Source organism: Gorilla gorilla, chromosome 4, assembly GCF_029281585.2.
Source record: "Gorilla gorilla gorilla isolate KB3781 chromosome 4, NHGRI_mGorGor1-v2.1_pri, whole genome shotgun sequence".
In the NCBI taxonomy this organism is placed as follows: domain Eukaryota; kingdom Metazoa; phylum Chordata; class Mammalia; order Primates; family Hominidae; genus Gorilla; species Gorilla gorilla.
Genome location: NC_073228.2, coordinates 131253952 through 131267441, shown reverse-complemented (window position 1 = coordinate 131267441; position 13490 = coordinate 131253952). Strand labels below are relative to the sequence as shown.

General features: G+C 39.6%; 1 protein-coding gene across 3 annotated transcripts in view; it reads right to left on the bottom strand.

The window, feature by feature from the left end:
• MEGF10 (multiple EGF like domains 10) overlaps window positions 1–13490 on the bottom strand; it is a 233414-nt gene that overhangs the window by 85520 nt on the left and 134404 nt on the right. For all 3 annotated transcript variants that reach the window (XM_063706742.1, XM_063706741.1, XM_063706743.1), the window contains one exon: window positions 4970–5062. In XM_063706742.1, coding sequence (XP_063562812.1) covers window positions 4970–5062 — 93 coding nt within the window. The remainder of the gene's footprint in view (window positions 1–4969; window positions 5063–13490) is intronic.

Below are 13490 nucleotides of genomic sequence, written 5' to 3'. Positions count from 1 at the left end.
AGATCTTTCAGTAATGAAGGTTTGAGCCACTCCACCAGGTAAATAACCCCAAGTAACTGAAGTTTGGGCTGAGAGTGGGGGAAATATGGGATGGGAAGTAGAAGAGGGAAGCCATAGATATCAGTTACCATCTTGTGACCAATTACATGAAAGACATTTGTAATAGCTCTTAATGTTTGTTATTTGTTTGTTATATGTATATGTTTATTTTATTTGCTATTTTCTTTTTTTCCTTTCTGTTTTACATGCTAGTTGTTTCAAGTTAACTTTAGTATCTAGGAAACAGAATATTCAGTAGAACTGTGATTTAATTTGAAAAAAATTTAATATAACCAGCAATGAATCCAATGAATGTTGGGACTTGCATCTCCTCATTTTAGGAAGAGAGTATGAGCATGTTCACTTCTAAGATGAATTGCTGTATATTAGGTGGAAATACAGGGGTTTTTTTAATGTATAGGAATGCAAACGTGTGTGGAGGGTGCATATAGGAATTGGATAACCAAAGGAGTATGCATCAACAGTTATCAGTTTATTGCCTTTCAGCTCTAAATTTATCCTTCATTGCCTGCTCTACAAAAATGGATATGTGCCCTCCAAATATTTTTCTATTGCCGATTGGCCAAATGTTAAATATTTTCAATAGGGGGCGCTAGAGAGACATTGCAAAAGGAGTTTTTCCATTCTACTTCCAGTGCACTCAGAGCACGTAGTGCACTAGTGCTCTTCGCTCCTAAAGCACCAAGCTTCTGCAATGTAAGCGCAGTGCCAATAGCTGCTCCAGTACCTGGCTCCTGGAGCACCTATGGCTTTTCCAATGCCTTGTTTCTGTAGCACAAATTGCTTATCCAGAACCAAGTTCTTGCAGCATGGACAGCTTCTCTAGCATCCCGCTCCTGCAGTACACTGTGGCTAGCTGCACTCATCAGCCAACGACTTCCCGTTTTTTGTAGCAGAGTGCTTCTGGTGAGACTTTTCCATGAAGAGTTTTTTCCAAAGTCCTATAAAAGTTCTAGAGGGCATATTTCCAGCAAGTTCTGCTAGGATAGTACCACAGCACCTCTCTGGATCTGAGTGAGCTGTGACTGTGCCCTCTCCAGCAGGTCTGGATCACACCCTTAGTGGGGTTTCCTTTTTGGACATTCTATGTCCACCTTAGAGGTAGTGGTTGCTTCTTATATCTGCTATTCCTATATTCTCTAGAGATCTATCTACTTCTTACTAGCCCATCCCTCATTACTCCAATCTCCTGTTATAGTTAGTTAATATTCTTTATATTAAACTTTCTCCTTTCCAGTTACTCTGTGTTGCAGTAGCAATGCCCACACCAGCACCTAGATCTTGGTTTATAAATACCACTCTACAATAAAAGGTACCAAGCCTTCTTTGAAAAATAGTTCATTTTAGGGCTGCAGTAGGAAAAATTAAAAATGAGCCTGGAATATCTTCTAGCACCAGAAAGTAAGAAAGCACTCAAAATCAAAAAGATGAGTCATGTCAAAGGGACACAATGGGTTGGGCGCAGTGGCTCACACCTGTAATCCCAGCATTTTGGGAGGCCGAGGTGGGTGGATCACCTGAGGTCAGGACTTCAAGACCAGCCTGGGCAATATGGTGAAACCCCGTCTCTGCTAAAAATACAAAAATTAGCCAGGTGTGGTGGCACATGCCTGTAAGCCCAGCTACTAGGGAGGCTGAAGCATGAGAATTGCTTGAACCCAGGAGGCAGAGGTTGCAGTGAGCCAAGATCAGCCATTGCACTCCAGCCTGGGTGACAGAGCGAGACTCTGTCTAAAAACAAAACAAAAAAAAGACACAATGGCCAAAGCTGGAATGACCTGGGCAACAAAATAAATTATGTAATACTGTTTTATAACCCAAAATGTCAAATAAATATACATGAGTTCTTACTGATATAAATAAATGTTTGAATAAATGCAGGAGAAGAAACAAATCTTCCTTACAGAAAAATTCCAAATAATATAGGCAGATATTCCTTCCTCAAAGACATGGAGCTTGAGTCCTGCCCTTCATCCCTGAAGGCTCGATAGTCTTAGTGACTTGCTTCTGCAGAGTAGAGTACAGAAAGTGGAAAATTGTAACTTTATGTGGAGAAGCCTAGCACACTACCTTAACCAAGTGATGAAGGTTAACCAAGTGATGACATCAGTGATGTCACATGGATATCATGATATCATGTGAAGAGAAAGAGCACTTCAATTCTGGTATTCTCTTCAAAACTCATAACCCATGTCTGATCATGAGAAAAGCACCAGACAAACACAGATTGGGGAACATTCTACAGGATACCTGGCCAGTTCTCCTCTAGACTATCAATTTCAAGGTCATGAAAACAAGGAATGACTGAGAAACTGTCACAGACCAGAGAAGACAGGGGAGACATGACAGTGAAATGTAGTGTGTTGGCCTGAGCTGGAATCTGGAAGAGAAAGAGGACGTTAGTGGAAAAATTGATAAAATCCAAATAACATCTGCAGTTGATTGAATAGTAATATACTATGGTCAGTTTCCCAGTTTTGACAAACTAATAGTAATTTAAGAAGTTAACAATGGGGGAGACTGGGTTTGAGCACACAGGAGCTCTGTACTATCTTTGCAACTTTTCTATAAGTCTAAAAGTGTTCCAAAATAAAACCAATTTGTATTTTAAAAATTTAAAAATTACTGTGGTTTCTATCTCCTAATTGGATCTTAAGTGATACAAGGAGCCAGTCTAATTATCAAAGCAATTATATTATGGATCTAATGTCCACCATCAAATTGATGCATAACAATAACCAAAGAGCGGGGGAGATGGAAATAGAATCCTTAGAAATTAGGCCATTTAAACTCTGCTAAGTAGCATGTTACTAGACAATAGATTTTGGTTCCAGAATTATCTAGTCAAGGATGAACAAAATGATACATTTCCTGACATTAGGTTGATTGCCACAGACAAAACCCAGATAGCAAGACCTATATTCTGGGTTCAGCTCAGAATATCATTTTTTTACCTGCTTAAAAAGGTATCAAAGATGTTTTTCTCAGAACACCTTTAAACATTTCAGACATCTGTTCATGTTTATTTGTGCTTTTGTTCATCATAAAGCCAAAACGTGAGTTGTAAAAAATAAACTAAAAGTTGCTTCAATATCATATTTCAGTGTTAAAAGAACATCTGTTCTCAGAATTCTAGAGTCTTCATTAAACTCCAAAATAAAGCAATGGTTTATTTTCTAGAAGGTCCTAATCAGTTCTAGAGAGTTTGAAACCCATGTAGGCTTTTGTTTTGCTTACACAATCACTTCAGTCTGAGCCCTTAGCTCGAGGTAGTCTGCAATTCTTAGGAGACAAAGTATGAATACAACTGAAGTTATTCTGTAGCATTCTTGCCCTGGAATTAGTGGCAAACCACATAGTTTTAAATGACTAATATGCCCACTCTTCCCTATCCCACTAGTTTATAATAATGTTATTTTTCTTCAAGATGTCTAGGCACAACCGATTTTTAAACTGGAAAAGTTAATGAAAACAACATCACATTTGAGGTCAGTCGGCCAGAAAAATGGACATGAGCCAAATCCCACATCCCAAACATTTTGCCTCAATGGCGTGTGAACAAAATGCCCACTCTCCTCCTGATTTCCAACAGAAGCAAAACAGAACCCTGCAAGACAGTTTTCCCCTGGAATTGAGAAGCCTGTCAGGGGCAGAAAGACACACACACACACACACACACACACACACACACACACACACACACACACACAGAGACACACAGTCCCAGTCCCTGTTTAAGGTACAGTAAAAAGGCTCTTTCACACCAAGTGTTCTGTGCACAGACAGCACAAGGGCTTCTCCTGGAGAAGCTGCTTCAAGGAGAGCCAAGAGATCACAAGTCCGAAACAAGTAGTCCTAGCAAGATAAAGAATAATCTCCCCAATTCCAAAATAAGCAAGTAAAAATTTTTAAAATCAGCTTATTGAAATAAGTCCATTCAGACTAATTTCAAAAAATTACTTGGTGGCAATGAAGAGAAATGTGTGCTCTCATGCGAACTTGCTAACTTTTTAAAACGATGGCTTCCTTTTTCAAAATGTAATGTTTCACGCATTACAATTTAGTTGCACTTTAATTCCTTCTCACGTTTCTCAAGGCGAAAAAAGAAGTATAAAGGAAAAGGAAGTGGATGCAATTGCGTGTACAGCAACAAGTTAGCCAGAAGATTTTGGTTTAAACTGTGAAATTTAGAAAAGCAACTATATTACATGACATTCCATGATATAATCTTTGTGATAATGCATATGAAATGTTACGTGTAGACTGCTTTTAGTCCAAAATACCATCATTTTAGAATTATAATTCTAACATAATGGAGACAAATTATATACTATGTTAGGAATTGATTTAACAAGTACCAAAATGTTCATGAATTTTCTTTTATTACAGATAAGTCTCCCTAAAGTTATCTGAACAAGTACTCGTTATTTGCATCTCAGAATTCAGAGACAAAAAGATATGTTAGTGTCAAAAATGCCAATTTCACTTCTGAGTTAAAAACCAACAGGTGGTAAATTTTAATCACTAAGAGATTTTCTTAGAGAAATCAACAGGTAAAAACAGAAGTTAGGATACAATAGCTATGTTACCACAACTGCCTTACTGAGGTAAGGAATCTAAATTGTGGACCCTACTCTAGAAAATGCATTCATATCCACAGAAGTATGAGCTGTTGTATGATCGTTGAAATTTCCTTCTTTCCAAGAACTTTTCTTTATACTTAATTAACGAATAATGTATATGTACATGTACAGATTTAAAAGAAACTGTATGACTGAGTTGGTCGTGGCATTTACACTATGCTCTGTGTAGGGATGAAGAGGGAAAGCATGGCTCAGGGTCATCTGCAGACAAGGAGGGCCTTACAGCAAAAACATCCCGAGACAGACAACAGCAGGTGGAAACTTACCACTGGAGCAGTTGGTCCCTCCCCAGCCAGGCTCACACTGACAGGTGTTTGGAGCAATACAGCGACCATGGACACATTTATCAGCACAGTGGGCTGTCAGAGAGAAAATCAATCAAATAAAGAAAGTTGGCACAAGAAAAAAAAGCCAACAACACAGCTGTTGCACATCCAAGTCTCAAGTATCACTTAAAAACAACATGCATGCTTGATAATTTTCTTCAGTCCATTCCTCAGCCCTCTTACAGTCTGCTGTAGGACCAAACAATTCCCCTTCTTATTTTGGTATCACCAAATAAATCCCATCATTTCTACTATTCTATTCTACTTCATGCTAAATTAGAAAAGAAGTTTCAAGGAAAATTGCCTAATTCACTCTTTAAAAAAATTATCAGTGAGTATCAAATATTCCTTTTTGTTTCAGAAGAAGCCTATATAGAGAAACAAAACACAAAGCAAGATATCAGGGCCTCAGAGTGACAGAGTAGATGGGGAGTATTATGATTATGTATTATGATTTTTTTTTACATAATACATTCACCAGAAACAATAGTCACACTTCTTTGTGAACACATTGTTCACAACTATGACACGGCAGAATTGCTTGCTCTTTTTCTGTTGGGGAGAATATTTGAAAAATTCCACCCAGGTCTTTGGGAAACAGTAAATCTCAATCCTCTTTCATTTGTAAACATCTTAGGTGTACTCAACCCTTGGAGACAAAAGGGGCATCACTGCAAACATGAGTGAATGGACAGTCTGATGATTTCCAAAATAGGCATTAAAATATGCTGTGCCAAATCTTAGCATTATCATCAACATTAGTACCATGCACATTGGTTAAACATTCTTTAAAATATCTGGATATATACATAATTGTGAGAATGACTTAAAGGATTTGGGGTTCAGATATTCTAAAATTTTATTTAAGGGTGGGATGAGGTGCTCTGTACTTTAGAGATGCATTTTATTAGTGTATGTCTTATTACAAAAGACTTACTGCTCAAATATATAAAACACCAAAAAGTAAAATAAGCCTTATCTCCAGTAGCTCAAACTGGTAACATTTTTGTGGATGTAGAACCTTCAGAAATTTTTTTCCTACATATTTTTCTCCTCAAAAAAATAGAATCATATTTTTCAATGTGCTTTTTCCACTTAATATAATGGCAGTAATATTTCCATGTAATTAATATTAATATATGTGATTTATGCACTAAGGTATATATTTAATATGTGTGTATATACATATATACACACGTGTGCACACACTCACAGTGCATACATATTGCTGAACCAAAAATGACTACTTCTAAGGTCTCGATCATAAGATTTAGAGATGAAGATATATAAGGGAGGGCATTTTAGGTGAAGAGAAAGCAAAAGCAACAGGTAAAAAAGAAACAAATGAAATAAGTTCTGTTGGGTGCAGTGTTTGGGGCAATAGCTTTGCAAAGTAGAGAGAGAGACCCTGAAAAACAAATTAAGGTGTTGGGGCTTTATTCTGAGAATTCGCTAGGAACAGTTTAATGAAAAGTATACATTTGTTATAAGAAACCAACAGGGAGAGGACACCACAATGAAATAAAGTGGCCATAAACTTTGGAAAACACAAGCTCTCTTGCTATCATCAGAATAACTCTTTAGCATCTAGGCGATTGAGTGAGGAATACCAGGACTGGTGACCTTGGGACCCTGGTCCAGGGTAGAGTTTTCTGGTACTAGAGTTTGAAGGAAGTGCTTAGCAACCTCATAATATTTGAGTCAGACAATTACATATTTCATTGCAATTAAAAGCAGAAGTTGCCTGTAACATATGAACACACTGGCCCTGCATTATTTTGATTTTTGCTGCCAAGTTAAGTCAGTATGTGCCAACTTCAGGGTTCAGTGTCTGCTTCCACCTCTAGGTATGTGTTTGAACTTGTAGATGTCATTCATTTGTAAGCACAAGGTACTGGTCTTTTGTTAAAATTTAGATATGTACATACCTAAAGCCAGCAAACTACCATACTTGAGTGTGGGAAGTTCAACTAAATATCACAGTAGGCTTGGGTCTAACAGTGCAGGGTATGCTCTGGATGCTATCTCACATTGTGTTAAATGGCAGCATGGGTACAGGAGACTCTCCCACCAGTGAGAGCTCTGGCACCAACTGTAAATATGTCAACACGAGAGGGTTTTGCCTCCCACTTGTCTTAGGTACTGATGGCATCTATGTTTGCAGCTATTGCAGTGAACAGCCTTCAGACCCAAGTTTACCAATTCTCCTTCTTCAACATAGTAAAGCTACTAAAATTCTGTTTGAATATTTCCAGAAGTTTTAAAAATTAGATACTCTTTGCCTTTAATGTGAAACAAGACTTCTTTGACACTGTGCATTTAAACCAAAACACAGAAATTGAATGTGGTGGCTGATGAAAGGAAGTATTCTCCATATTCTTGAATTTCAGACTTTTGTGTTTAATAGTGTAGTTCTCACCAATTAACTTCATACTAAAGAAATGTTATAAATGTTCATTTATATGGTAAATTTATATTAATACTACTTAAATTGTTTTTATATCTTAGGCATCTATGTAAGATTTTATTTGACAAAAGGATTAATATTACCATTTGAGAATTTGAAAACTTCTGGGTACTCAAAAAGCTGGATTCCATCAGAGCAACCTAGAGTTTTGTATTCATCTAGCAAGAAGCTGGCTATGAGGGGAGAATATTTCCAGTATTCTATGGACAGGTCTCAATTCACTGCTCTCCCTTTCTTCTCTATCCTTTCATTTTTTTCACTTTTTATCTTCATTTTCACTTTTTACCACTCGTCTTTCTCTCCCACACACTACTTATTTGATATACACCATAGAAGCTGGAGATTAAAATTTGGTTTTAATTGTAGTTGTGTTGACTCTTAACTCCAGGATGACACCAATTGAGTTCCACCTGAATCAACTGGTAAGAAAGGTAAGATTGAGCAAGCCAGCCTAGCACCCTGCTCTAATATCAAGATAACATATTAGATTGGGTAAATAAATGCATGACAAGTTAAGCATGTGTTCCAGAGAAGTAAGAATCAGAATTGCATATGGTTGGACCCCAATCCATTGGTTTTTTGTTGCTTTTATTTTGTTAACTCCAAAAAAGATAGTAAGTAAATTTCTAAGTTCAGAATCAAAGGAGACCTGCTTCAGAATGCTTTGAGATTGCTAGATAATCACACAATGTTCTCATGTGTGATTCCTGATAGTGCAAACTTTGTGTTTTATGAAATGAATTCCAAGAAGTTCAGTCAATTGTAATAATTTTTTTAAAAAATCCGTGATGGTAATTTTAAAATATGGATTACATTTATGAAAACCTTGAGCTAACATTTGGCCAAAGTCTGAAACAAAATGTGGATGCGTCATTAGCAGAAAACAAATTTGCCTGTAAGTTAATTAGGAATTGGAAGGGGGAATCTGCTTCCCTAATGATTTCTTTTTTCTTAATTAAAGCTAAAGCCAATGGAATCACCTCTAAGCATTGATGCCTAAAGGCAAATAATGATCTAAATGATGAGAAATATTGTTGGGATGGAGTCTAAAAGGAAAGAACACAAAATCCTACTTCCATGATGGAGAATCTTCACACATTAGACTCCCTTATACAAGTGCCATCTCTGCTTCATGCCCTTTTCTACCATATCTGGGCTCTCCACATCCAGCAACAAACCTCTTCAAAGATGGAAAAGAGCAAAGGGAAGCAACAGAGGAAGGCAGAGTAAGCTATAGAACTCTCTTTATTCTCTGATGTCCCAACTCACCAAGGTGCAGAAACACTGACTATGGCACATTCATGACACAGACGCCCACACCACCACCAAGAGATTAGCTGAGCTCAATTACTACCTTGGTCTTACCTCCCCTATTCAGCTTCAAATGCCACCTACTCTGGGTGCTGCTTCTATAACTAACATGCTCCACATGAAAAACCAATGTAGGCTAAAGACATTAATTGTTCATGTAGAAAACCCCAAAATGAACTAGAAAAGAAAAAAGGGAACAGAGGTCCACTTAGCAGATGTTCAGTAGCAGAGATATAAAGAATAGGTACAAACGACCCATTATAAGTGTGGCTGTCCCATGAATGGGAATAGATATTTTATTCCCTACCCATGTCCTTTCTTCTTTTTTTAAAAGGGCAATTAAAACTAGAATAACCTAAGCAAAGATAATCTATCCAATATGATTTCTTTTCTGCACCGATCTTTAAGAAAATCATTAAAGATCATATTCTGAGTCCAGATCTTTTTTAGAGGCCAGATATAAGCTGAATCTCAGCCTACTCTCAGCATGCTCCTTCAGACACAGCAAGCTGCACGGGGCAGCCAAGACATCTTTTCCCTCAAGAACTAGGAGGCAAGAGACACTGATGAGAAGAACAGGCCATGTCTTTGAAACGAAAGCTGTGGACAGTCTGTCTGCCTGATGGACAGGTGGGCACTGACATGATGACCCTGGAATCTTCTCTAATTAGGCTCCTGTTTCAGTCTCAGTTCCTAAATCCATTTAAATCCCATTACCAATGACATGGACCTCATTCCTTTTACTTGTAAATACTTGGCTTTAATACTGAAAGCCATTAACTATACTCAATAGTTTTTCTTCTGCCACATACAATTCCCTTTGGATTTTCACCTAGGGATGGCAAAAAAGTGAAAGGAGGAGTAGAAAGACTAAAGACTTCTTTATAAATCAATTATATCTCTAAAGACAGTATATACCATTGTCTTAAATAACATATTTATTTAAATTAATATGGCAAATGTTTTCAGAATCAAAATAGTTTTTTAAAACAATTATCCAATAGAAACACAAACCTTCCAGCTAACCTGTCACCAGAAGTTCCTTTTATTCTGATGCTATAAGCAAAGAGTGTAAGTCACAAATCTTACTTTCTCTCATTTATTCGGTGAGTTGCTACAGAGGAATATAGAGTTTTAGAGTTAAAGGTGCCTTTACTGAGCATCATTCCTGCATTTTTCAGACAAAAAAACAGATCAGGAAAATGGGTAATTTCCCCAATATTCATAGTTGGTATTAAAGACAGAAATAGGATTAAACCCTGGTCCCTGACTCCCAGTGGACCAAAACATAAGATAGATTTTAATGGGAGTGAGAGGGAGTAGGGGTGAAAAGGATGATAGAGGGTGTTCTGGGTCAGATACCATGGCAGGTGTACTAGATGGCCAGGAGTCAGGAGTCAGAAGATTCGAAGGAGGAAGGAGAAAGAAGCAAACAGAGAGTTGACTTCCAAGATATACTTTATCTTCCCCACACTTTTATCGGAGGACAATTACACGCAAAGTCCTTACAAAATTACAAAGTGCACAGGAATCATTTTGCTTTCATATTTCCAAACATTATATTGCAGCCTACCCTATTCTGTTTGCTTATAAAAAGGAAAGGGAATTCTCTTTTTCTTCAGTTTAATATGCACTGATGCACTAGGTACACTGATAGGCACTACTGTGTATATTAAGATGGCAGACCGGGAACTCTTAGTCTGTAAAGGAAATCTGATGTAGATCCATCAAACTCAATAAATGCAGAGTAGAATCCAGGGATAATAAGAGAGGTTTCAGAAAAATACTGTGAGAGCATATTGAATGATTCAATTTATTTGAAATGTCCAAATGGACAATTCCATATGGATAGACAGGATATTAGTTGGTTGTCTAGGGCTGTGGGTTAATGTGGATTGATGGGTAATAGGTACAGGGGTTGTATTGAGATGATGAAAATGTTCAAAACTTGATTATGTGATGGCTGTACAACTTAGTGAATATACTAAAAATGGTTGAATTGTACACTTTAAATGGTTGAATTGTATGGTATGTGAATTACATCTCAACAAAACTGTTATAACAATACTGTGGGGACTGTGGAAGCAGTTAATTCCAACTGGGATGAGATCAAGGGGATCTCATGAAAGATAAAACATCTGAGCTGAAAAAGTGGATATCTTTGAAATAATGTTGCAGGGAGGAGTGCCCAAAAACAGCTGCTTCACACACTTTTTTCCTTGCATCCCATCCCTGAAGTTGCATAACGTTTTACTTGGGGTCAATGGCTCTTACCCCACAGCCACCAGTGGTCCACATGTGTGATGTCCATAAATGGCTGATCAGTGGTGGAAAGAGCTTGAGAATGCTAGGAACCTAGATGTTTGCACTTAGTAAATGTAATAATAATAATACAAAAACTTTGTATCTATAAGTCTTTTCTCTCCATTCCTTATAGGGCTTTCATGTCATTTAAGGGCAAGTACAAAGAGCTATTACTGGCAGTATCTTTGGAAGACATTGCCAATTGTATACCCAATGTCTATTCTTCCTTCAACCCTTATTAACAGAATCTTACTTGTACCAGGGCCAGCAGTGATGTCAGCAATAAACTACATTTATTGGCCCTCTTTCTAGATTGAAATGCCCGTGTGGAAAACACTTTCAAGAGACAGATTCAGGTGGTAAGTGCAACTCCCCTTCTCTTTCTCCTTCCTGCTGCCTGGTGTGTAGACATGGCTGGATCTGCAAAAAGCACCAGGCAACTCTGAGGGAAGGACCAAGAGAATCATGGAACCCTTCACTCTGAATTCTTTGCATGGATAAATAAGTGCCACAAACCACCCACTTCCAGACTTATCATGACATAAGGATCCTTATTATGTATATGTTTCTATTTTTCAAATATCTATTTGTTGTAGCAAAACATGATTTGTAACTAATACACTGCTCTTTTGAACTATCTTTCAGGTGAGTCAGTTACTAAATTAAATAAAAATCTATACTAGCAGAAAAATGGAAGACCCATCTATATAAGGAGGAGATACGAGAACTCAGAACTTCTGCCATACATTTTAAGTAAAGGTGTCACAACCTAGTGTAAGTGGGATGACCAAAAGATATGAGGGGAATTAGAAATCTGGACATTAGATATATACCTCATTCTCTCCCTGAAGCATCATTTTGCCTCAAATTACAATGTGAGAAGAGTTAAATGTGGATACTATAAACCCCAAAACAACCACAAAAACAATACAACTAACAGTTATAGCTAGTAAGCCAATGAAGAACATAAAATAGAATTATAAAAGATATTCAACTTAAAATGAAAGTATAAAAGAGAAAAATGAGAACAAAAAACAGATAGGACAAGCAGAAATCAAATCTAAATACATCAATAATCATATTAACCATAAATGGTCTAATATCTAAATTAAAAGACAGAGATTAACAGATTGGATTAAAAATGTAAGATCCCTCCCCCTCCCCCTCCCCCTACCCGTCTCCCTCCCCCTCCCTCTCCCTCTCTGTCCACGGTCTCCCTCTCCCTCTCTCTCCATGGTTTCCCTCTCCCTCTCTCTCCACGGTCTCCCTCTGATGCCAAGCTGAGGCTGGACTGTACTGCCGCCATCTCGGCTCACTGCAACCTCCCCGCCTGATTCTCCTGCCTCAGCCTGCCGAGTGCCTGGGATTGTAGGCGTGCGCCGCCACGCCTGACTGGTTTTTGTATTTTTTGGTGGAGAACGGGTTTCGCCGTGTTGGCCAGGCTGGTCTCCAGCTCCTGACCACGAGTGATCTGCCCGCCTCGGCCTCCCGAGGTGCCAGGATTGCAGACGGAGTCTCACTCACTCAGTGCTCAATGTTGCCCAGGCTGGAGTGCAATGGTGTGATCTCGGCTCGCTACAACCTCCACCTCCCAGCCGCCTGCCTTGGCCTCCCAAAGGGCCGAGATTGCAGCCTCTGACCGGCCGCCACCCCGTCTGGGAAGTGAGGAGCGTCTCTGCCTGGCCGCCCATCGTCTGGGATGTGAGGAGCCCCTTTGCCCGGCCGCCCAGTCTGGGAAGTGAGGAGCGCCTCTTCCCGGCCGCCATCCCGTCTGGGAAGTGAGGAACGTCTCTGCCCGGCCGCCCATCGTCTGAGATGTGGGGAGCGCCTCTGCCCGGCCGCGACTCCGTCTGGGAACTGAGGAGTGTCTCTGCCAGACCACCACCCCGTCTGGGAGGTGAGGAGCGTCTCTGCCCGGCCGCCCCGTCTGAGAAGTGAGGAGCCCCTCCGCCCGGCAGCCACCCCATCTGGGAAGTAAGGAACCCCTCTGCCCAGCAGCCGCCCCGTCCAGGAGGTGGGGGGCAGCCCCTGCCCGGCCAGCCGCCCCATCCGGGAGGGAGGTGGGGCGCGCCTCTGCCCGGCCGCCCCGTCTGGGAAGTGAGGAGCCCCTCTGCCCAGCCGCCACCCCATCTGGGAGGTGTGCCCAACAGCTCATTGAGAATGGGCCATGATGACGATCGCGGTTTTGTCGAATAGAAAGGGGGGAAATGTGGGGAAAAGAAAGAGAAATCAGATTGTTGCGGTGTCTGTGTAGAAAGAAGTAGACATAGGAGACTCCATTTTGTTCTGCACTAAGAAAAATTCTGTGTTGGGATGCTGTTAATCTATAACCTTACCCCCAACCCCGTGCTCTCTGAAACATGTGCTGTGTCCACTCAG